The sequence below is a fragment of the Typopeltis vanoorti genome, chromosome 7, assembly GCF_054136105.1.
Source record: "Typopeltis vanoorti isolate ZY-2024b chromosome 7, IOZ_Tvanoo_1.0, whole genome shotgun sequence".
Classification (NCBI taxonomy): Eukaryota; Metazoa; Arthropoda; class Arachnida; order Uropygi; family Thelyphonidae; genus Typopeltis; species Typopeltis vanoorti.
The window spans coordinates 7,006,224-7,029,598 of record NC_143555.1 but is presented as its reverse complement, the minus strand read 5'-3'; the positions used below and the strand labels follow the sequence as shown (position 1 = coordinate 7,029,598).

The following is a 23,375-nucleotide window of genomic DNA, read 5'->3' as shown; positions in this document are numbered from 1 at the left end:
CTTGCCTCTAAAATCATTTGTACCAACCAAGACAATTATTTCCTCCAACTTACCATTTTGTATCTGGATAGCATAGCTAATATTGTGAATTTTTGTAACCGAGAAACACGATTTTTCATGCTTTCATTAAGTACTCTCGTAATCTCCATACATTATTTTCCCCTTGTTTTTCTTCTTTATTCATTTGGTCTTTATTATTCCTTCAGATTACTGCTTCTTTCTTTTTTCAGCCCTGCTTAACTCTTGCCACTTCTGCAATTTTTCAATTTCACTCTTTGTCCCATGAAGGATGACATTTAAGCATGCTATTTCTTTATTAATATTCATTTCGTTCTCTGTTTTCACTGCCACATGTTTGACATTAATAACGGCATTTTCTATCTTATCATCGTTATTTGTTGCGTTCTCGTCACGTAACAGATACTCAGTTTTTAAAACTCTTAATACATACACTCTCTCTCTCCAGTTTCAATTTCCTTCCACATATTCATTAATTTTTTCAACAAATACATTTCACATACATTGCACACTGCACTGAATAATATTCCGCACATTCAAATTGCTAGACAATGTGGTCTTTGCTGCCATTGTTCATCGCGTTGGTGCCATGCCAACAATATCATAATAAATATCACAATAAAAATGTTATAAATTACTCTAAAACCACTGAAAAAAACTGAAAACCTACGCTATGCACTATAATACTCTAATTTTACACGAGCTCTAATTTACACGACTACTCGCAATATAATCTTGAACAACTCAAGCAACTAGATGGTTTAGAGTTTGAATGTGTATTGGTTCTGGCTTGCTGCTGCTTGTGCATTTATTTGGAGGAGAGGTGGATGGATTTAATATTTATTCTTATGGCAAAAGGAATACAAAGCAGCTACAGGTCAATGTCCAGTCCAGAATGCCAATCCAGGGCCTCATCCTTCACCTCATGGATGTCTTGGAGGCCACCACCATGAAATTGGCACCTTGGACAGCATTCATAATATGACTGATCATCTGGGCCACAGGGGAACAGTCACAATAAGAGTGGGCTGACAGTCTCCATTTATGTAGTAAGTAGTCACACGTGCGCTGGTTAGTTCTGATCCTGTTGATAGATGACCAAATCTTCCTAGTAAGAACAAAACCAGGTTGTGGAGCATAGGGATCTTCAACCAGGAAGCCATTTTTTGGAAGATTGTTGGACCAGTGTTCTCTCCACATGTCAGGTGTTGATGGTAAGGCAGCTGAAGAGAGTTTGTCCATGGACCAGAAAGGGTTTCTTGATTTTAGGCAAAGATTAGCTGGATTTATGAGAGAGTGGTGCAGGGGCAGGAGTGGGTTTTCTTATTACTTTATTAAAGTCTTTAATCGAGGCTTGTCTTCTCCATATATTTTGTGGTGCAATTTTAGATAGGACAGGTAGCCAGAATTGTGTGCATGGAGAGTTTAGCTGGGTATCTATAATGTTAGCATGCGCATTTCTTTCCCAGACATGAGCACAGTATTCTGCTGCAGAGAATGCAAGGTCTATTTCAGATGTCCTTAGGATCTCTGCACCACAAACCCAGGTTGTTCTAGCAAGCCTTGAAATTATATTATTTCTTGTTTAAATTTTGTTGGATAGGTTATGTGCCTTTTATAGGTTAGGCTTCTGTCCTGACTCCAAGATATTTCGTGTGAGGCTCATATTCTACCATTTTGTCACAGAAAGAGAGGTTGAGGTGTTAATTTGCCACTGCATTGTTCAGGTGGAATGCTGTGGACACAGTTTTTGTTGGATTTGGTTTCAAGTACCACTGCTTGAAGTACTCTTCAAAGATGTTCAAGGTTGTTTCCAGGTTGGCAAAGGAGATAGATTGGTGTAGGATCGCTAGGTCATTGGCTTACATATATTTGCTTGAGCTGGTATGTGGTAAGTCAGACATAGAGATGTTAAAGAGTAAAGGGATTAACATAGAGCCCTGTGGGAGACTCATGTGGAAGAATCTGTGCCTGCTCTTTTTTCTGCCAATTTGGACCCGAATCTTTCTGTTGGAGAAAATAGATTCAAAAAGCTGGAAATCACCTTATAATATTTCCTAGCTTTAGGAGGAGGCCCCTGATCCAGACTGTTAAGCTGACTGGATTTAAGTTTCTTATGGAAGCCTGCTTCAATCTGTGTTGTCAGGGCCAGGACCTGGTCACAGCAACTTCTTCCTGGCCTGAAACCAGCTTGTTCAATCAGGAGTGATTTCTTGATGAGTGGTGAAATTCTTTTAAGGAGAATTCTTTCAAAGAGCCTTAAAGATGGAGCAAAGTAAGGAGATAGGTCATCGATTTTTGACATTATTTGGAGCTTTCCCTGGTTTGGGCACAGTGATTATTTTGACTTTCCACCCACAGTTTTAGTAAATTTTCATTTATAAATTTTAAGACAAGGGCAGCCAGCCATGTTTGACCTCATTGGCTGAGATGTTTTAGAAACTCGGGGAGGATACCATCCACTACTGTAGCTTTGCTGTTCTTGGTGAGTTTTGGTCTTCCTGTACCTCTTCATGGGATACTGGGTGTACAAGTTCAGAAAGCTTGGGCCCATCTTCAGATTTTTTCTGATGGAAGATTGCACAGTTATTTTCCTGGTAGAGCTGGGATGTATCTTGGAGATTCTCAGTATCTTGGCTAATCATTTCAGTAAATGATTAGCTATTTGGCTAATCATTTACTGAAACTTAAGAAAGGAAAGATGGTTGAGATTCATCTTTCCTTTCTGTTTTTGTCGAGCATTGCTATGAGCTCCTTAGCAATAGTCGGGTCTTCAGTTTCTTCATATTTGACTAAAAGTTACTCAGTTTCCCTACTCCAGCATGGGATGTAGCCTCTAGGAATGGAGGCTTTGGTTGTAATTTTAATTAGTTTAACAAATCTAGGATAGCAATTAGGGGTGGGTGGCATTGCTGTAATGATTTGCTCAATTTGTTTCTCAAATACATTCCAATTGGATCTGTGAAGGTTCCATCTAACAATTGGTGTTCCACTGATGATTGGGATTGATGTGCCTGTCCCTGTTGGTGTAGATATATCAGGAGATATACTTATTGAAGGATCAACTAAGACATAACCAGAAAAGTTACTTCCTGCAACATTTATGGAGTAATACCAATTACAGTTTCTCCTCACAAAACTAAACTTTTCCTGGTGGTAACCAGGTGACCATCCCTATGTATGAGTATTGTCCTAATGGCTGTCACCTGGTTACCACCAGGAACATTGTCCTTACATTCAGCACAACAAAACCAACATCTGTCAGAGCAGGCTATCTCAACTTCCCAGTAAGTTGCTACATCCCAAACTCTTTGCACTGCTTTAAATATCAGAAGTCATCTAGTAACCTATTCTGGCTGAAGGCATCCATTAGAGATGCATTGCTAAAATGCTAGTATCAAGTATCAGTTTTCTTGATATGGAAAAAAGCATATGACACCACTTACAGATTTGGATTATTGAAAGACCTACATAATTTTGGTCTTAGAGAGAATCTTCCAAGTCAGAGTGGGAACCAATCTCTCTTGACTGTATAATCAAGAGGAGGGCATCCCACAATGATCAGTTTTAAGTGTCACGTTTTTGCAATCAATGTCAACAACTTCCTGTGGCTAGGAGACTGGCTTCCTTCCTATTGAAGGATGATGACATTTATATTTTAATTGACTGCCCTCATTTTGCTGATGAGCACAATTATTTTACTCACTTTCATAATCTGTCTGAGTCCTATATACTCGTACAGATTTTATTAGACTCATCAAGTGTTACTCCTGTTTTTAAATTTTTACAGAGCATTAATATTTACCATTTCATATAAATTATATACTTATTTGTTTTTATTAGTTTCATTTATTATATATATATATATATATATATACATTCTTTTAAAAACCTGTTTTTTTTATGAACGTTTTATGAATTTTAATGTTTTTATATTTTTTTTTTGCATCTGTTTTTCTACACTGATCTGTTTATGTCATTTTATTTATTATGTTATGTACTTCTAAGAAATATTTCATTTATTTTTATATATAAATTTTAGGTTCGTGCGGTTAGTCTAGTGGTTGTGCGCTTCGCACCCGTATGCCTGGGGAAGGAGTGTCCTAGGTTCGATTCCCGTCGGTGACGTGAGGAGCTCAGGGATCTTCCTCAGCCATAGCCGAGTTAGCCGGTCTTGGGCATGGGCAGTAGGTTTTTTCCCAGTTTATCCTGGGATTTTTCATCCTGCAGAGCAAGCAAACTGGCCTTGAGAACTCAGCACTACAGGAGATAGGATTCAGTGGGGCATAGGGCTGACTACCTTATCCTGTGAACAGTTTGAGGTCCAGTGATTAATAAATCTTCGACACTGCAAGGTAAAAAAAAAAAAAAAGATGATGAGATGAGATATAGATTTTAGACCTATATGTGCCGCTTATTTATTACATGTATTCTGGCTCAGCTTGACCATAGATTCCTTGTGCCATTAAAACCTAAAAACAAATTAAACAGCATTACTTACTCCCTTTTGAGAATAAAAGACAGTGGATTTTATTTTTTTTATTAACCCTTACATTTTGTTTTTCCATGTTTTCAGGATTACACTATTATTCATAAAATGAATTATTCTATATTTTTATCTCATTAATTCTTTAAGTTTATTCAGCACCTAAACTTTCAGCTTCAATTCTATCAATCTATTCTGTTCAGTTTTTTTTTTTAATATGTTTTTAAGTGCAGTGCCTTCTTCATCTTTTCTTAGAAAAACATTATGCCTATTTCTCCATGGTTATCACTTGCTATTGCAAACACTCTTATAACATATTTTGTAAATATATATAAAATTACCTGCAAGTCTGGAACCAAGTTTCACAGGTACAAGTGTAATATAAAGAAAATTCGCAATAGCAAAACTATTCACTATTCCTATCCACTATTCCTGATTTCCCTATGAATTTTCTATAATGAGTGGCAACTGTATTTAGTTTTGTCTTCTTCTTTCTCAATTCATGTATTTTTCACATTGTTTTAGAGTTTCAGGATGATAAAGCCTTGAAATGTCTGTTTTTGTTTTGTTATTCAGTAGATACAGCATTAAAATATTAATTATGTCATGCTATTATTATAATTTGTTTCAGTGTCGAATAAAAGTGGAAAAAGTAGCCAGAAATCACCTCGTGAAAAATATGGTCGAAGCATATTTAAAACAGAATCCAGGTAAATAATTACTTCGAATATCCTCACTGCCAAAACATGTTTAAGATTTCATTACGTGTGATTTTTTTAGTAGTTCATTGAATGAAATTAAACCTTTAAATTAAATTTATTTGTATAATTTCAAATTATATGAACTTATCTATAATAGATCCTCACATAAAGAGTTGTTGGACGAGTGTTTAGTACCGACTCTTCAGCCAACAGGTCACAAGTTTGAATCCTGCTGTGGGCATGGATGTTTGTGATTGTTTTACCTTATGTACTGCTATAACCTTTGATATGATGCAGTATGGCCTTTGTTGTCTTTGCACCATTAAACCAATAAATCATCATCATAATATAAACAATTTCTTATTTTTAGAGGTACCTGTGGCATAGTATAATTATTAAAGAACACGTAACTCCACAGTAATAACTTTTAATTAATAAATAAGGTACAGATATTTCATACTAAACTAATAGTCTTCAGTGTTACAAACAGATAGGAATGGAATACAAGTAAAGAACACATTCAGTGGATCACCTATTAAAATACATTGTTGTCGCAAGCTAGGAAATGAAAGAAATTAATAAGTAATTTTTAAGATAATTGTTTTTTTTTTTTAATGATTACGTAAAATAAAAGTCTCCCAGATTTTCGAGAGAGAGACAATCATTTTGATTTAAATTCGGTCGGTGTAAAATAGCTTCACAACTTTCTTTAAAGAGGCATTCATATTTGAACCTGCATCTATGAAAGGAGAATAGCTTTATCCCACTGTATATTATGGGTAGTGGTAATACTGTGTTGTGCTAGACCACACTTCTGAGGTTTGTTGTAATCAATATAATATTGATGTTCTTTAATTCTTTTTTCCACAGAACGGCCAGTTTGTCCAAAATAAGAAACATCGCATTCACATGGTATTTGGTAAACGCCAGCCAAAGATAGAGATGACAGTTTATCTTTTGTAGAAGGCAATAAGGAAGAAATTTTGTTGATAGGAATATACGTGGGAATTAATTGGTACTTTTTTTTTATACCCATAGGTTCTGAGATTCCTGGAATGTAGGGGATTGGAACTCTACAGACTGTTGAAGAAACCTTAGCTATTGGAACATAAGATTCGATTATATGTTCAAAGTCTGCTCACCACACATCTCAAAAATTTGGCATTCTTAAATCTCTAATTAATAGGGCACATAAAGTTTGCTCTTCTCCAGAAATCTTACACAAGAACTTTCCATCATTAAAAAGTTAATGGAATCTAATAATTACCACCCTAATCAAATTCAACAGATAATTGAATCTTATGTTCCAATACCTAAGGTTTCTTCAACAGTCTGCAGAGTTCCAATCCCCTACATTCCAGGAATCTCAGAACCTATAGGTAGAATTTTTAAAAAAAGTACCTGTTGATTCCCACGTATATTCCTATCAACAAAATTTCTTCCTTATTGCCTTCTACAAAAGATAAACTATCATCTCTATCTTTGGCTGGCGTTTACCAAATACCATGTGAATGCGATGTTTCTTATTTTGGACAAACTGGTCGTTCTGTGGAAAAAAGAATTAAAGAACATCAATATTATATTGATTACAACAAACCTCAGAAGTGTGGTCTAGCACAACACAGTATTACCGCTGTCCATAATATCCAGTGGGATAAAGCTATTCTCCTTTCATAGATGCAGGTTCAAATATGAACGCCTCTTTAAAGAAAGTTGTGAAGCTATTTTACACTGACCGAATTTAAATCGAAATGATTGTCTCTCTCTCTCTCTCTCGAAGATCTGGGAGACTTTTATTTTATGTAATCATTAAAAAAACAATTATCTTAAATATTAATTATTTAATAATTTCTTTCTTTTTCTAGCTCGCAACAACAATGTATTTTAATAGGTGATCCACTCAATGTTTGTTACTTGTATTCCATTCCTATCTGTTTGTAACACTGAAGATGTACTATTAGTTTTACTATGAAATATCTGTACCTTATTTATTAATTAAAAGTTATTACTGTGGACTGGCGTGTTCTTTAATAATAAACAACTTTTGTTCTAAAGGAATAGTAGAAAAAAAGAGAAAGATACATTGAATAGTTTTAAAACTCTTTAGGTGACAGTTATCTTTTTCTCTCTCTCAGCTCTATTGATTAATTAAGGTTAGATATTCTTGAATGATGAATATGTTCTAATTCAGATGAGTAAAACCTGGCTTTGCTGAGTGGCTCTGCTTATATGGTGGTGTAAATCAAGAGTTCTATTTTGATCTAAAACCACCTTTGAGGTTACCTTGTTTTTTACAGCATTGAATGAGTCCATATTCTGAAAATTAACTGTTAACATTTATTTTTAACAGATATGTATGCTTTCATGGATTCTTGAAATATTTTTATCACAAATTAATAATAATGCTAACATTTTAAATTGTCACTTAATTGTCCCTTTTTTGTAGCCCTTTTGACTCTCTAGACATCTAGCTGTAATTTGAAATTGATTGTTTGAATGTATCAAACATGTCTGAACCTGTTTTTTTACATCAAAGAATACTAATACAAACCCAAAAAGTTGTGCTCAGACAACTTTTTGAATGTCTCATTTAATCTGTTATGCCACGTTGCAAATGTAAAACATATACAGATTATGTTGAATTTTTTCTTGACAATTATTCATAAGACTATTACACTTTTTTTATAATCTTAGTCAAGTAGCTTTATTTTATCCTCCTACATGTTTCGCCAATCTTTTTCTATTGGCATCCTCAGGGAATGCAAACTAGTAAGCGAAAATGAAGGTTACAGACTAGGTTATAACTGATAGTTCTAATTCATACAAAAAATTGGTATTGTGTGTGACAATGTGCGTGTCTCGTTAACGTGATTTATTCGTTATGGCTCATTACGTAATTGTTATGAAAGTTCATTTCTTTGATGTTTAATGATCTGATAAAAGTATTCCAAATTTCTGGTAAAATTAGACCTTGATTCTTGTTTAGGTTTTCAGTTTTACGGGCGACTGTAGCTGCTTCTTTAAAGGTTCTTGAATGGTAGTTATCTTCTATGTATGGCATAAGGCTCTTATCCCACTCAATGTGATGGTTAGTAGAGGCAAAGTGGCATGAAAGGCCTGAAATGTCTTGTCTGTTATTTCTGACATATCCTATGTGTTCTTTCTTTCTCGTTTCAAAGCTTCTAGAGGTCTGACCTACGTAACTAATACCACATGAGCAAGGTATATTATATACTCCAGAGTACTTGTAGAATGGGCAAGGATCTTTCGGTGATCTTAAAAATTTCCAAATAGTGTTGATTGGTTTGAATGCCACTCTGATCTTATGTGGTTTTAAAAGGTTAGCTAATTTTTTGGAAAGGTTGCTGACAAAAGGAATCTTAATTGTACTGATGTATTGGACGTCATCACGTTGTCGATGTGGTATATCAGTAAAGAGAATCTTGTTATAGAGTCTTTTTGGGTAACCATTTAAAGAAAGTTCTCTGAATATTGTGGTTAATTCCGTTAGTAGGTCATCCTTGTCTGTCGTATACTGTATAGCTCTTTTCTTGAGACTATGGATAATGCTAAGTTTCTGAGCTATGTGATGAGCTGAGTTGAAATGGAGGTAACGTCCAGTATTTGTAGGTTTTCTGTATACAGATAGGTTGATACTATTATTGGATTGTTTCTTTATTAAAATATCAAGGAATAGCAGTTTTTTATCTTTTTCCATTTCTAATGTGAATTTGATGGTATTGTGGAAACTATTGATTTGGTTGAGGTAATTCATTAGTTCTTCTTTCGTATGATCCCAAATGATAAAGATGTCATCTACATATCTGTACCAAATTTTCGGTTTTGGAATGATCTGGGTTAAGATTTTTTTCTCTAGATCTTCCATGAATAAGTCAGCACAAGGAGGTGATGGGGGGGGGGGGGGGGGGGGCTACCCATAGCTAATCCAGTGAGTTGTTTGTAGATCGTTTTTTGCCAAATAAAATAGTTAGAAGTTAAGCAGTGATTGAACAAAGTAGTGATGTTTTTTGGGAACAAGTTGTCTAAGATGTTGATGACTTCAACCACTGGAATGTTAGTAAACAGAGATGTAATGTCCAGGCTTGCTAGTATATACTCTTCAAAAATAAGGATGTTTTTTATTTTATCTATAAAATGTTTTGAGTTTTCAATAAAGTTTTTAACAATTTTGCTTTAAAACCCACTGTCATTCCTAAAATAGAGTTCATCTGCAACTTAGAAAAAGCCTTCTCATTACTACCAGTTCCAATAGCTAATGACTTATGATTAAAAAGCAGCATAATGCTTTCAGCTCAGTCAAGATCTCCTAACACCAACTCTAACCAAATGGAAAGAAGAACGCTTCTCAAATTAAGGAATAATAAAGATATCATCATACTTAAAGCCGACAAAGGTAATGATACAGTTATATTAAATACTTCAGATTATGAAGAAAAAATTAAAAATCTATTATCTGACAGGTCTGTATATGAAGTTCTCAGTAGAGATCCCACCACAAAAAACCATAATGACACCAATGAATTATTACGTGGAATGAATAACTGGCCTATAGAAATTATAAAAAAACTAAAATCTATGCACCCACTTACTCCTAGATTGTATGGCCTTCCAAAAATTCATAAAGAAGGTATACCATTACATCCAATAGTTGATGGAATCTATTCTCCCACTTACCAACTGTCAAAGTATCTTGCGAAGATTTTACAACAACACATTCACGTCTCGGATACTTATATTAAAAACTCATTTTATAGATAAAATAAAAAACATCCCTATTTTTGAAGAGGATATACTAGCAAGCCTGGACATTACATCTCTGTAATGTCCAGGCCTGACCTACTAACGGAATTAAAAACTTCTATTTTATTTGGCAAAAAACGATCTACAAACAACTCACTGGATTAGCTATGGGTAGCCCGCCTATCACCTCCTTGTACTGACTTATTCATGGAAGATCTAGAGAAAAAAATCTTAACCCAGATCATTCCAAAACCGAAAATTTGGTACAGATATGTAGATGACATCTTTATCATTTGGGATCATACGAAAGAAGAACTAATGAATTACCTCAACCAAATCAATAGTTTCCACAATACCATCAAATTCACATTAGAAATGGAAAAAGATAAAAAACTGCCATTCCTTGATATTTTAATAAAGAAACAATCCAATAATAGTATCAACCTATCTGTATACAGAAAACCTACAAATACTGGACGTTACCTCCATTTCAACTCAGCTCATCACATAGCTCAGAAACTTAGCATTATCCATAGTCTCAAGAAAAGAGCTATACAGTATACGACAGACAAGGATGACCTACTAACAGAATTAACCACAATATCCAGAGAACTTTCTTTAAATGGTTACCCAAAAAGACTCTATAACAAGATTCTCTTTACTGATATACCACATCGACAACGTGATGACGTCCAATACATCAGTACAATTAAGATTCCTTTTGTCAGCAACCTTTCCAGAAAATTAGCTAACCTTTTAAAACCACATAAGATCAGAGTGGCATTCAAACCAATCAACACTATTCGGAAATTTTTAAGATCACCGAAAGATCCTCGCCCATTCTACAAGTACTCTGGAGTATATAATATACCTTGCTCATGTGGTATTAGTTACGTAGGTCAGACCTCTAGAAGCTTTGAAACGAGAAAGAAAGAACACATAGGATATGTCAAAAATAACAGACAAGACATTTCAGGCCTTTCATGCCACTTTGCCTCTACTAACCATCACATTGAGTGGGATGAGAGCTTTATGCCATACATAGAAGATAACTACCATTCAAGAACCTTTAAAGAAGCAGCTACAGTCGCCCGTAAAACTGAAAACCTGAACAAGAATCAAGGTCTAATTTTACCAGAAATTTGGAAAACTTTTATCAGATCATTAAACATCAAAGAAATGAACTTTCATAACAATTACGTAATGAGCCATAAATAAATCACTTTAACGAGACACGCACAATACCAATTTTTTGTATGAATTAGAACTATCAGTTATAACCTAGTCTGTAACCTTCATTTTAGCTTACTAGTTTGCATTCCCTGAGGATGCCAATAGAAAAAGATTGGCGAAACATGTAGGAGGATAAAATAAAGCTACTTGACAAAGATTATAAAAAAAGTGTAATAGTCTTACATATACAGATTGTTTAAATTATACATTTTGGGGCGTTTTATAATAGAAATATAATTTTATTAATACAGACCAGTTTACAATAAGAACATTTATTCAAACCTACCAGTTTCGCCAGCAAACTGTCTGGCTTTTTCAAGGGCCTTGAAAAAGCCAGACAGTTTGCTGGCGAAACTGGTAGGTTTGAATAAATGTTTTTATTGTAAACTGGTCTGTATTAATAAAATTGTATTTCTGTATACAGATTGTTTTGTTTGTAGTTTATTTACAAGCATTAAACAGCAACATATCACTTGTACTCTAAAGGATTGCATACTTTCATTGTTCATCGTCCTCATTTCCCTAAGGTGGGTTTAGGCCACCATGAACAGTAACTTTCTAGTCCATTTTATTGGCAATCATGTTATTTAAATTTCTATAAAAGTTCAGACCCACTTATACTCTTGATGTTTTCTATTCATTTCCTTCTAGGTTGTGGTTGTCTCAGTGGTAGCTTTCTTTCTACTCTTCCATTTTGGAAAAATAAGCATTCTGTACACGCATCCATACCACTGTAGCTGTTTTTCTCTGATTCTTGTTATTATTGAAATAATCATCATTGCCCATGGGTGCAGTGCCTGTTTCACCATCCTTTGCCACTTATCTCTGTCCACTGCCAGACTCAAATCCTGCAAACTCTCTCCACACCACTCTTTCACATCATCTATCCACTCTCACCTTGATCATCCTCTTTTATTTATACCATCCGTTGTACCAACAAGTATCAAGATTTTGATCTTTTACTATTATCCATTTTGCAGGTATGTCCAAAAAATTTTAGTTTCCTTTGAATTATTTTCACCGATTTTCAATTTTCTTTGTAGTTTGCTTTGTGATACGGTTCTTCATTGGTTACCTTTTGTACCCATCCAGTTTGAAGAATCTTTCTATAACATGCTCTTTTGAAAGCCAATTTTTGTCTCACAGAGTGTTTGACCATTACCCCCTGATTCACAACCATAGAGAACACTTTTGAATATGCATGTTTCCAGCAATTTCAGCTTTATGGGAATGCTTACTGATTTACTTTTCCATATGTTGTCCATTGCCTCAAAGTTTACTTTAGCTTTTGTTATCCAGGATCTTATTTCTTTCTTACAGTATAAATCATGCATTATGTTGCTTCCTATAAATCATCACTATGACATGAAAAAAAGATTTCTCTCAAAACCAATATGCGTGTTCACCTACATAGATTCTAATGCACATTCCTTCTCCTTGAAAATGTTAAAAATTGGCAATGGTGAAGTACAGCAAAGAAATTATATTAACACACCTAAATATTCGGAAAATTGTCTGAACTGCAGACAAACTGCTGTGAAGTGTTTACCCATCTAATGAGAACATAACAGAAAAGTCACCTTCTTGGTTCATGGAGAAAGCTATCCTTGCACCTCAAAATGATGCTGTGTCAATAATGAACGAGTTGGTTCTTAATAGAGTTAATGGATGTACTAGTGTTTACAAATCAGAAGATACTGCTGTGGATGTAGATGATGTACTTCATTTTCCCCTCCCAAAATCTTTGCACTGGAGCTAGGCTTCAAGTCAAATTATTGAAAACGAATATGGCAGAAGTTGTGATACTGTAAGTATCACAACTTCTGTTATGGTATCGGAGAAATTGTTTTCATTCCTCAGATACCCCTCATTTCTTCAGACTATCCATTTGCATTCAAATGGTTAAATATTCCAATAAGAGTTTGCTCTGCAATGACAATTAATAAAGCCAAAGAACATGCAGGTTTAGATTTAAGAGGTGAATGTTTCAGTCACAGCCAGTTATATGTAGCAAGTTCTTGAGTTAGCAGTCCTGAGAATTTAATTATTTTTATCGAGGATGATGAAATGTAAAATGTTGTTTACAAAGAAGTGTTGTAATGCTCACAATTCTATACCATGATGAAAACACCAGCAACAAATACTCGAGTAAATACCCCAAAGTGAGCTGCTAGCAGTATAAGTTCACCTCGGCAAAGCAGGAGAGCAGAGCTAGTAATATATAAAAAAAAAAAAAAAAAAATCAGCTAACGCCTTTTTATTCCCATATACGGGAGTAGGCGAGGCCATTTAGCCCTATCTAACTTTTGGAGACTGAGTGGGCAGTTCAATCTCCACTGGTACACAATCAGAGACAGATGGCCCAAGGCTATCACTAATTAAGCGGTATGCAGTGAAGAGAGACGGCTCAAATGTGCCGCCATCTCGTGGTCCCTAACACAATATATTTAATGTCTGAAATAATGTGGGTTCTACGGTCGATTTTCTTGAGTTTACAGGACGAAAAACCCGAGTTTCTGGGAGGAAAAACCTGCTTGCCCGTGCCAGATATCGACTAACTCGGGAACCGGTTGAAAAAAGGCTTAGAAAAATTTCCTCTAGTTGCCGACTAGACTCGAAACCAAGTCTTCCTTCGTGCGGCCAAGCGCGACGGTGTGCAAACGCCACATCCGCTGAGCTACACAGGCCTCTAAATATATAAATAAATAAAGAAAATATATAAATATAAATAAGAAAATAATATATAAATAAAGAAAACAAATTATATATTGCAGAAAAACTAGGATCGAAACTATAAACAAAATCAATATGTATAAACTGTGGGGGGGGGGGGGGAGACTTGAAATTCAAACCAAAAATTTATATGCCTGAAATCGTTCAACTTTAATCAAAACTTAAATCATTATTTTTTTTTTCAGTTTCCTATGCATGGTGTGGAGATAAAAGAAACTATCTCCTATTATTAATTAATAATAATACTATTTATTGAATCAGTTAAGAAGAATTGAAAGAAATCAGTTAAAATGATAAGTCATGTTTTTAAGCAAGTAACTAGGGTTGTAGTAATATGGTGATACATAAGTTTGGTATGTGGAAATATTTTGCCATTTCAATTGATTTCCATTTGTAGTGTTAATTTACAACAGTTTATTTTTTAAAATCAGCATTTTCATGATTTCTTAGTTATAATTTGTAATTTTTTCCCATCTAGGGAAACAGAGAAGTCTTTCAGATATAGAACGGTTAAATTCATCAAATAAAATAACTAGCAGTGTGGTAAGAAGCATTTATGAAATGGATTTATTTTCTTTTAACTAGTATTTTCAAATTAGATCAGTATTCTGGTAAACAAACCACTCTACTATTCATTTAACTTTGTTGTCTGTAATTAGCACTTTGTATTATTCATTTTTGTTGAATATACATAGACATTCAAATAATATTTTAATGTAATCTGTAAGATTGATCTTGTGCTTCCCAGTTAACACACATGCCATGTCATCTTTGCAATTTATCATACTTATCCAGCTTCTGTTCAGCATCTTCATCCATTCGACATAGAAGCATTCCATATTAAGCCCATCTCCCCCCCCTAGAAAAAAAGAGAGGCAGGGAAATACTAGCTATCAGCCTGTTAGGTATCGACCTGGATACTGAATAAACAAGGATGGGCTGGCAATTTGGGATTTTGTATTCTTATTAGCTTAAGCCACAAATAAAGTGATGGTACAACATGACAAAATTTCATGTCCTGGTTAAACAAAGCCCCCTTTGTTTTTGCCAGGGAACCAGGGTGAATAGCAAAAAGTCAGCTACTGGTACAAATCCTGAAACACATCCCAACTCAACATCACCAGAGTTCAATATCAGTATTATCAACATAAGAAGCCTGAATGGCAAAGAGATGGAGCTGGCTGAGGAATTGGATAAGTACCAGATCAACACAATAGGGGTGACTGAAACAAACAAACAAAAAGACAAACACTGGTGAGATCTTTCTAAGCAATAAATACAAAATGTTATATTCAGGCAATAACAATCAGGAGAAAAGAAAGAGTAGCTATAGTATTCACCACTAAATAGGAGGCTAATCTTCTTGAATGGCAGGCAATATTAAGTAGAATGATGTTGGAACTTGACAATGAGATTTATTTGTGCCTATGGTCCCACAGAAGGTTCTACTAAGGTAGAAGTGGAAGAATATTTTGAGGCTTTAGAGAAAGCAACTGACACAATGAAAAAAGAAAAGTTGGTCCAAATTCCTGACATGTACTCTTTGAGGGTACATGTCAGAAATTTGATGATGACGACTCCCTCTGTCACCTCAGTTTCTTCGTCAGCCTTACTAGGTAATCATTAAACCACAAGTATGGATTTTGCTTGTGGTTTAATGATTCAGCATTAATCAATCAACATTATCTACTTTTGGACATAAGCCATGTAATGATTTTGAAAAATTTTAATAGTCATCCTCAAAATTTTCAGTGCATTTTGATCTGTTCTGACTTAGAGGTTTGCTTACCAAATTACCATCATATCCTCTGTGTTCCATGCATTGTAGTTGGATTGCCAATTTCCTTCTAGTCATTTCTATTGTCTTAGTAGTCTCATATCTCTAGATTTTCCTACCAATACCAGAAGATCCAGAGATCTGTATTTTTATCCATGCTTGTTCTCCTGCAAGTCGCTGACATTCTTCCACTGACCAGATTTTAATTCATAGTTATATTGATGACAATACACACAATTTGTGCTTAAACATTTCTGGCTTCAAGATCTTGCATAACCAATGCTTTAAATACTAATCTTAATATTCTCGTGCAAGGTGTCAGCATCTTTGCTTCCAAAATGGCCTGTCTGATTGCTTGCAGGAGACTTCTGTTACATTTCACATAACTTTGATAATACCTAGATCTCCAGATTTGATGATACCTTTCTGTAGGTCAGATTTCTCCACTCAACTGAGTTCACCTCTAGGCTTTCTGGTGCAATCACCAGAAGCTTGCAGCCTGTCCAAATGCCAGCTGTGGCTTTTGGTCCCTTGCCAAGGCAATTGGCCCCTAACTTTTGCCCTACACTATTCCACCTCTATCATACCCAGATGTCTCATTTGCAACATCACCCATAGAAAAAGCTAACCTCCTGTGATCACACTTTGCCCCCAATGCACACATAACTGACAATGGCAAATGCCCTCCAGTCATTCCAACTGCCCAACATACAATGCTCCCTATATCCTTTTGCCAAAAAGACATCACAAATCTGCTGTCTAAATTGGACACAAAAAAGTCTCCTGGCCCAGATGGAATTCCTCCAATTATCCTGAAGGTCTGTGCATCTGAAAACTGACTCCTATCCTATGTCACCTGTACACACTCGCTTACTCCACTGGTATATATCCCAAAACCTGGAAACTGGCCTATATTCAACCCATTCATAAAAAGGGTGACAAATCACTGCCATCTAACCACTGCCCTATCTCACTCACTTCAGTCCTATCTAAAGTAATGGAGAAAATCATTAACTCTCAACTCCTAATCTACCTTGAAGGTACCCGGCTATTAAGCGACCACCAGTACGGATTCCGCCAAAGCCGTTCAACAGGAGATCTACTCTCATACATCACCCATCACTGGACAAACGCTATGGAGAAATTCGGCGAATCCCAAATAGTTGCACTTGATATCTCCAAAGCTTTTGACCGAGTCTGGCACAAAGGCTTACTAAACAAACTCCCATCATTTGTACTGCCTCAGGACTTCTGTAGATGGATTGCCGGCTTCCTGTCTGGATGCACACTATGTGTAATGGTAGACGGCTCCCTATCCTCTCACCATCCAACTAATGCTGGGGTCCCTCAAGGCTCAGTTCTCTCACCGACCCTCTTCTGACTTCCAAGCCATCCTCCAGTGGGGCTCAGACAACCTTGTCAACTTCAGCACTACTAAAATCCAGTTCTATCTTATTTCTCACAAAAAAGAACCATTTTCTCCCAGCATTGTTTTCGATAACACTCAAATTCACGGACAAGACAAAATTTCTCTTCTCGGAATTACCTTGACATCAAGCCTCTCCTGGCATAAACACATCAGAACCATTACATCCTCAGCTTCCAAAAAAACTAGGTTTTCTCTTTCGCTCAAGACGCTACTTCACCTCTAAACAGCTGTTAACACTATACAAGTCACAAATCCTCCCAGCTCTCAAATACTGCTCTCACATCTGGAGTGGGGCTCCAAAAAGCTCTCTCAAAATGCTTGACTCAATACAGAGGAGAGCAATTAGACTAATAAATGACCCATCTCTCACCAACCTGCTCCCCCCACTTTTACATAGATGCTTGGTCTCTACTATCTGTATATTCTATAAATATTTTCACAGGAAAGGTTCATCTAAAACAGCATCAATAATTCCCCCACCCTGTACTAAGCCCATTGGAACACGTACAGCTGCCGCCCAACATCCTTTTATAGTACACCTCGAAACCCACAGAACAAGTTTCTTCTCCTCCTCATTCATCCCTGCTACTGCAGTACTGTGGAACAGTCTTCCCCCTGACGTATTTCCCAAGGAATACAATATACAGGCGTTCGAATCAAATGTAAACAAGTTTCTCCTTTCACAACCCATCACCCATATACGGTACTAACTTACTATAGGTTGACCAGCCAACCTCCTGTATATGGGCCTAACATAAAAAAAAAAAAAAAAAATTACATTATATCCATAGCCTCCTAAGCTTCAGGGAAAAAGAAAAAAAAAAAAAAAACAGTATCCTCTTTCATTCAAGGCACTACTTCTCACTTGTACAACTCCTAACACCACACAAATCTCAAATTTGTCCAGCCTTAGAAGAGAGTGATCTAATTAATAAACATTCCCCAACCACTCCACCCATCTTCTCTCTCTCTCTCTCTCTCTCTCTCTCTCTAACGTACTCTGTTTTCTTGTAAACATTCTGTTTCTATCAAGTATTGTTCTAAACTAATATCCATTTACAGTCCAGCTTCAAACCCACCAAACCAGTTCTTCATATTTCTCTTTCATATCATATGTGTCTGTTCTCTGGAACAGTCTTTCTCATACTGTTTTTACTTCATAGAGTCTAGAATTACAATCTATCAACAGTTTAAGAAACGCTTTAATATGTTCCTTCTTTTTTAGCTTCTGGTATTGAGACCAGATGTTTTAAGATCAAGAGTTTATTAAAATATAACCCTACAAGTTTGTAAGTCGTCAGAGTTACTTCGTCAGGAATATTAGCAAAAGTTATATGGAAAAGAGACTAGAAACAATAATTACACATATTAGTGATTTATTACATACTAATATGTGGAATTAATTGTTTCTAGTCTCTTTTCTATATAACTTTTGTTAATACCAAAGATGAAAGTCGTCAGACTTGCATCGTCTTCTGGGGTATTACTTAATTATTTGTTAGTTATTATTTAAATATTAATTATTAATTAATTATTACTTTACTATTTGTGTGTACAGAGCAGTAATATGTTTCAACCTCAGATTGTAGTATTTATACTAAAATAAAAAATATCTTGTAAGAGTTAATTTGGTATATTAAGATCAGTTAATATTTTAAATAATTTTTGTCTTTTAATTTTATCCAAGACTTTTTCATAACCGATGAACACCACATGTTTCTTTTTGAAATCCCCTTCTTCTTTTCAATTAATAATTCTAGAATGAAAATTGAATCTCTGCAAGATCGGCCTTTGCAGAATCCATTCTGTTCTGCTAGTAGTTTATTCTCTACAATGCAATTTGGTTTCTCTCTTTTAATATCCTGCATATACAATAGTGTCCAAAAGATAAGGACAAACTACATTTTTACCTGTATATGAAAAAAATTTTCATCATTACAGTCAATGCTGACATAAATGTATTGCCAGCATACTAATAAATTATATTACACAAAAATTGTGTTATAAATTTCAAATGTTATAAATTTACAGGACATCTTCTGAGAGGTTCTTCGGGACACTTGACAAGAACTGTATTACTAGGGAAAGTTGAGGGGAAGAGAAGACTTGGAAGACCATCTAGAGAGTGGATTAATGACATCGTGGAATGGACTGGTTTAAGAATGATGGAAACGACAGACAGAGAGAAATGGAGAAGAGCTGCTCATCTGCTGCAACCCTCTTGCTAGAGGATGCTACCGGATGACGAAATTTCATAGAAATTAAATTGCAATATGTTTTTGGCAAAAGTTACAAATTTCCTAAAGGATTAATGTACACTACTTATGGAAAACTATTCTGAGAGATATTTCAGTATGGAATATCCACCCAGAACCGTGATGCGGCTCTCACAATGTCATACAATGCATACATCAAGAACTCCTGAATCGCTTGGTGATTCAAGAGTTCTTGAGGAAAACTGGTCCACTCTTCTTTCAGAGCAAAGAGAAGGTTTTTTTTGTTTTCTGGAGAGGAATTTTAAGCAGCATTGTGTCTCCCTATTGCATCCCAAATATATTCTATATTCTTAAGATCTGGGGAGCATTCCGGTCACTCGATTTGATAAGTATTCTTGATCTCCAGAAGTATCTCTACTGCTTGTGTACTATTTGGTGTGGCATTTGTCATCCGTAATAATGAATTCTTTGCCTACAGCACAATGGAACAGTCGAACCTGACATTGAGGAACTTTGTTGCAATATTGTTCACAAATCATAGTCCCTTTTTCCATTAATTGTAGTTCAGTGCATTCGTTAAACATAATGCTTCCTCATACCATAATCCAGGCATCATTGTGTTGCTACCTTTCAAGAACATTCTCACAATGGTAAACAGTACCACTTTCATGCCAGATTGTGTCATCTACAAGGGTGGTCTGAAAAGTTATTGGTCTAACAATGAAAAAACAAATTTATAATTTCAAAATTATTTTTATTTTTCAACATAATCTCCCTTAAGACTAATACATTTATTCCAGCAATGCTCAAGCACCATTATCCCATCCCTGTAGTGATTCTCAGTAAGATCTGCGGAATACCCCTCTACAGCTGCAATCACCTCTTGATTCGAAGAAAAATGCTGACCAGCAAGGAAGAGTTTTAGTTTTGGGAAGAGACAGAAGTCAGAGAGAGCCAAATCTGGGTGTTCCAATAGGGTGGATGTTCCAACAATTCATAGTGCAAACGTGTGGCCAGACTTATGTGTTCGTCGAACATGTTGTTTATTTTTTAACGGTATATATTAGAACACAAAAACTAAGTAAATAATTAATTTATTAACTTATTGCTGATATTTTGCTGGTGTTATAACCAGCATCTTCAGAGCACAAAAACACAGTTTGTCACAATGCGCGAGCCTATAACAACATGGTGTAATCAACGGACTAGTTAAACAAAATTGTAGCAGCAACACAAAGACTAGAGTCCTGATTTTTGGTGCCCTCTATCTGGAAAAAAAAAAAAAAAAAAAAAAAAAAACATCTAGTTTTTTCTTAAGAGATGACTGTCTCCCAGATCTTAGGCAAGTTAATACACCCATATTTGTTGAGATTTGGAGTGTGTTTCAGGGCTTCTGTCGCCTCTAAGAACAATCTCTCCGACTTGTAAGAGCTTCTGTGTAGTACTTTTGTGTTTTTCCAGTTGATCCTGTGTGCAGAGATGTCGAGAGCATGGTCTGCTAGGCCCGACTTGCCATAGTGATAATTCCGGACGTATCTTTTGTGTTCGCTGATGCGGATGTTCACAGTTCTTCCTGTTTGACCGTAGTAGGCTTGATTACATGAGCAGGGTACTTGGTAGACTCCTGGATGTGATAAAGGGGGAATACTGTCCTTGGGTGAGCGGATAAGGGTTGCTAATTTGTTACATGGTCTGAATGTAGTGCATAGTTTATGTTTATTAAGAATTCTTGAAATCTTATCGGATGTGCCTTTAATGTATGGGATGGTGACTGTTTTGTTGTGGTTCTCTGTGGTGGATGGTGGGAGGGGTTTCTTAGGAGCGTTTAGTATTTTGTTTATCTTATGTGGATTATAGCCATTGGCCAAGAAGGTGTGGCGTAAGTGAGCCAGTTCAGCAGCAAGAGCATTGTCATTGGAACAGATTGCTCTCGCTCTATGGGTTAGCGATTTTAAAATGCCATATTGTTGAGAAGGATAATGGTGTGATTGTTTGTGTAAGTATCTCCCTGTATGTGTGGGTTTTCTAAAAACTGAAAATGATAAGGAACCATCTGGAAGACGTGTGATAAGTGTATCCAGGAAGGGCAGACAGTTAATAGCTTCCAGTTCCATCGTAAAGTGGATTTTTGGATGTTGGCTATTTAAATGCGCTAAGAATGTTTTCATTGTCTCTGGGCCATGTGGCCAAATAGCAAGCACATCATCAACTTAGCATAGCCAGAGTGTTGGTTTGAGAGTGGCTGTATTGATTGCTAGTCTTGTATTGATTAACGATTAACTTGCCTAAGATCTGGGAGACAGTCATCTTAAGAAAAAACTAGTGTTTTTTTTTTTTTTTTTTTTTTTTTTTTTTGTTTTTTTTTTTTCAGATAGAGGGCGCCAAAAATCAGGACTCCAGTCTTTGTGTTGCTGCTACAATTTTGTTTAACTAGTCCGTTGATTACACCATGTTGTTATAGTCTCGCGCATTGTGACAAACTGTTTTTGTGTTCTAATATATACCGTTAAAAAATAAACAACATGTTCGACGAACAGATAAGTCTGGCCACACGTTTAAGGATTCTTCACGGAGACGATATCGTATGTAAGACACCACAATATGGTAAGTGGAAGTGAAAATTTGGCACGGCAACTGAACAGGTTAGCCTTCTTAAAGAGGTGCCGAGACACCAGTTTAATACCGAACTGTTTTAAAATCAAAAACAAGTTCCACTCGGCTAAAGCCCAACGCATTTATAAACGGGCGAGTGTAGCGCTATTACGTGAACAGATAAAACGCCACTCGTCTGGAATTAGCAAAATCAAATTCAACCATCAACACACTACCTGAATCACTGTATAATATTCTCAATATGGAACTGTGGGAGATCCCAGATAACATCACCGACGCAACTGCTAAAAAAGAATTCAACAGAGTCAAAAACCGGCACCAAAATAAGTTTGAAAATCTCCAACAACGCAACACTATGCAACAACCACAATTACAACAAGACCTCATCGTCATGAATTTATCGTCGCTCACCTTAAGCAAAGAAGCCACTAGTGCTTTAAGTCGAGGGCACAATTTTGCCGTGACTCCCAAACAAGTTCCAAAAGCCGAAATAATGGTGTCCATCGAACGAGGAATATACGACCTGCCTCCAACAACATACGTTTAGATGTGGCCAACATCCTAATCAAGTCCAAGCCTCCCAAAAATAATATCCCACATAAGGAAATCATTGCTACAAAAGAGCTACAGAACAACAGCCAGATTATCATAACAAAAGCAGACAAAGGAAATGCTACCGTGGTGATGGACACAACAACATATGAAAACAAAATGCACACAGTGTTACAAGATCAGTCAACATACAAAATTATAGATCGCAATCCCACCAACACACAAAAGAATAAGGCATGAAAATTATTGAAAAAAGTCACTTCCTGGCCCAAAGGCACAGTTAACAAACTCAAGCCCTTTCCATGTTAAAACACCTAGGATCTATGGAGCACCAAAAATTCACAAACAAGATACACCCTTACGCCCAATTGTGGACAGTATAAATAGTCCCACATACAAACTGGCTAGACATTTAGCGACGCTACAAGCCACTCTCACAAACAATTCTCCCTCCTCTGTCAAAAATTCAGCCCACCTAAAAAGCATCTTACAACACCTTACCCTAAAAAAGCTCAGACTTAATAGTAAGCTTTGATATCACCTCACTATTCACAAATGTACCACTAATAGAAACCCTCAATCTACTGAAGCCACACTTCCCCCCCTGATATATTTGAACTATTCAAATTCACAATACATGCAGGATATTTCACATGGAAAGGGAAAATATACAAACAAATAGATGGGACAGCCATGGGCTCCCCCCTTTCCCCCCCCCTCTAGCCAACTTTTATATGGAACACCTGGAAAAACTAGCAATCAATACAGACACTCTCTAACCAACACTTTGGCTACGCTATGTTGACGATGTGCTTGCTATTTGGCCACATGGCCCAAAGACATTGAAAACATTCTT

At 36.0% G+C, this 23,375-nt stretch overlaps 1 protein-coding gene across 3 annotated transcripts in view; it reads left to right on the top strand.

The window, feature by feature from the left end:
- LOC150104471 (E3 ubiquitin-protein ligase CHFR-like) overlaps window positions 1-23,375 on the top strand; it is a 232,383-nt gene that overhangs the window by 116,450 nt on the left and 92,558 nt on the right. For all 3 annotated transcript variants that reach the window (XR_016548572.1, XM_090395650.1, XM_090395651.1), the window contains 2 exons: window positions 5,136-5,214; window positions 14,411-14,475. Coding sequence is in view for 2 of the 3 variants with exons in the window: in XM_090395650.1 (XP_090251776.1) it covers window positions 5,136-5,214; window positions 14,411-14,475 (144 nt within the window). In the remaining variant the exon portion in view is untranslated. The remainder of the gene's footprint in view (window positions 1-5,135; window positions 5,215-14,410; window positions 14,476-23,375) is intronic.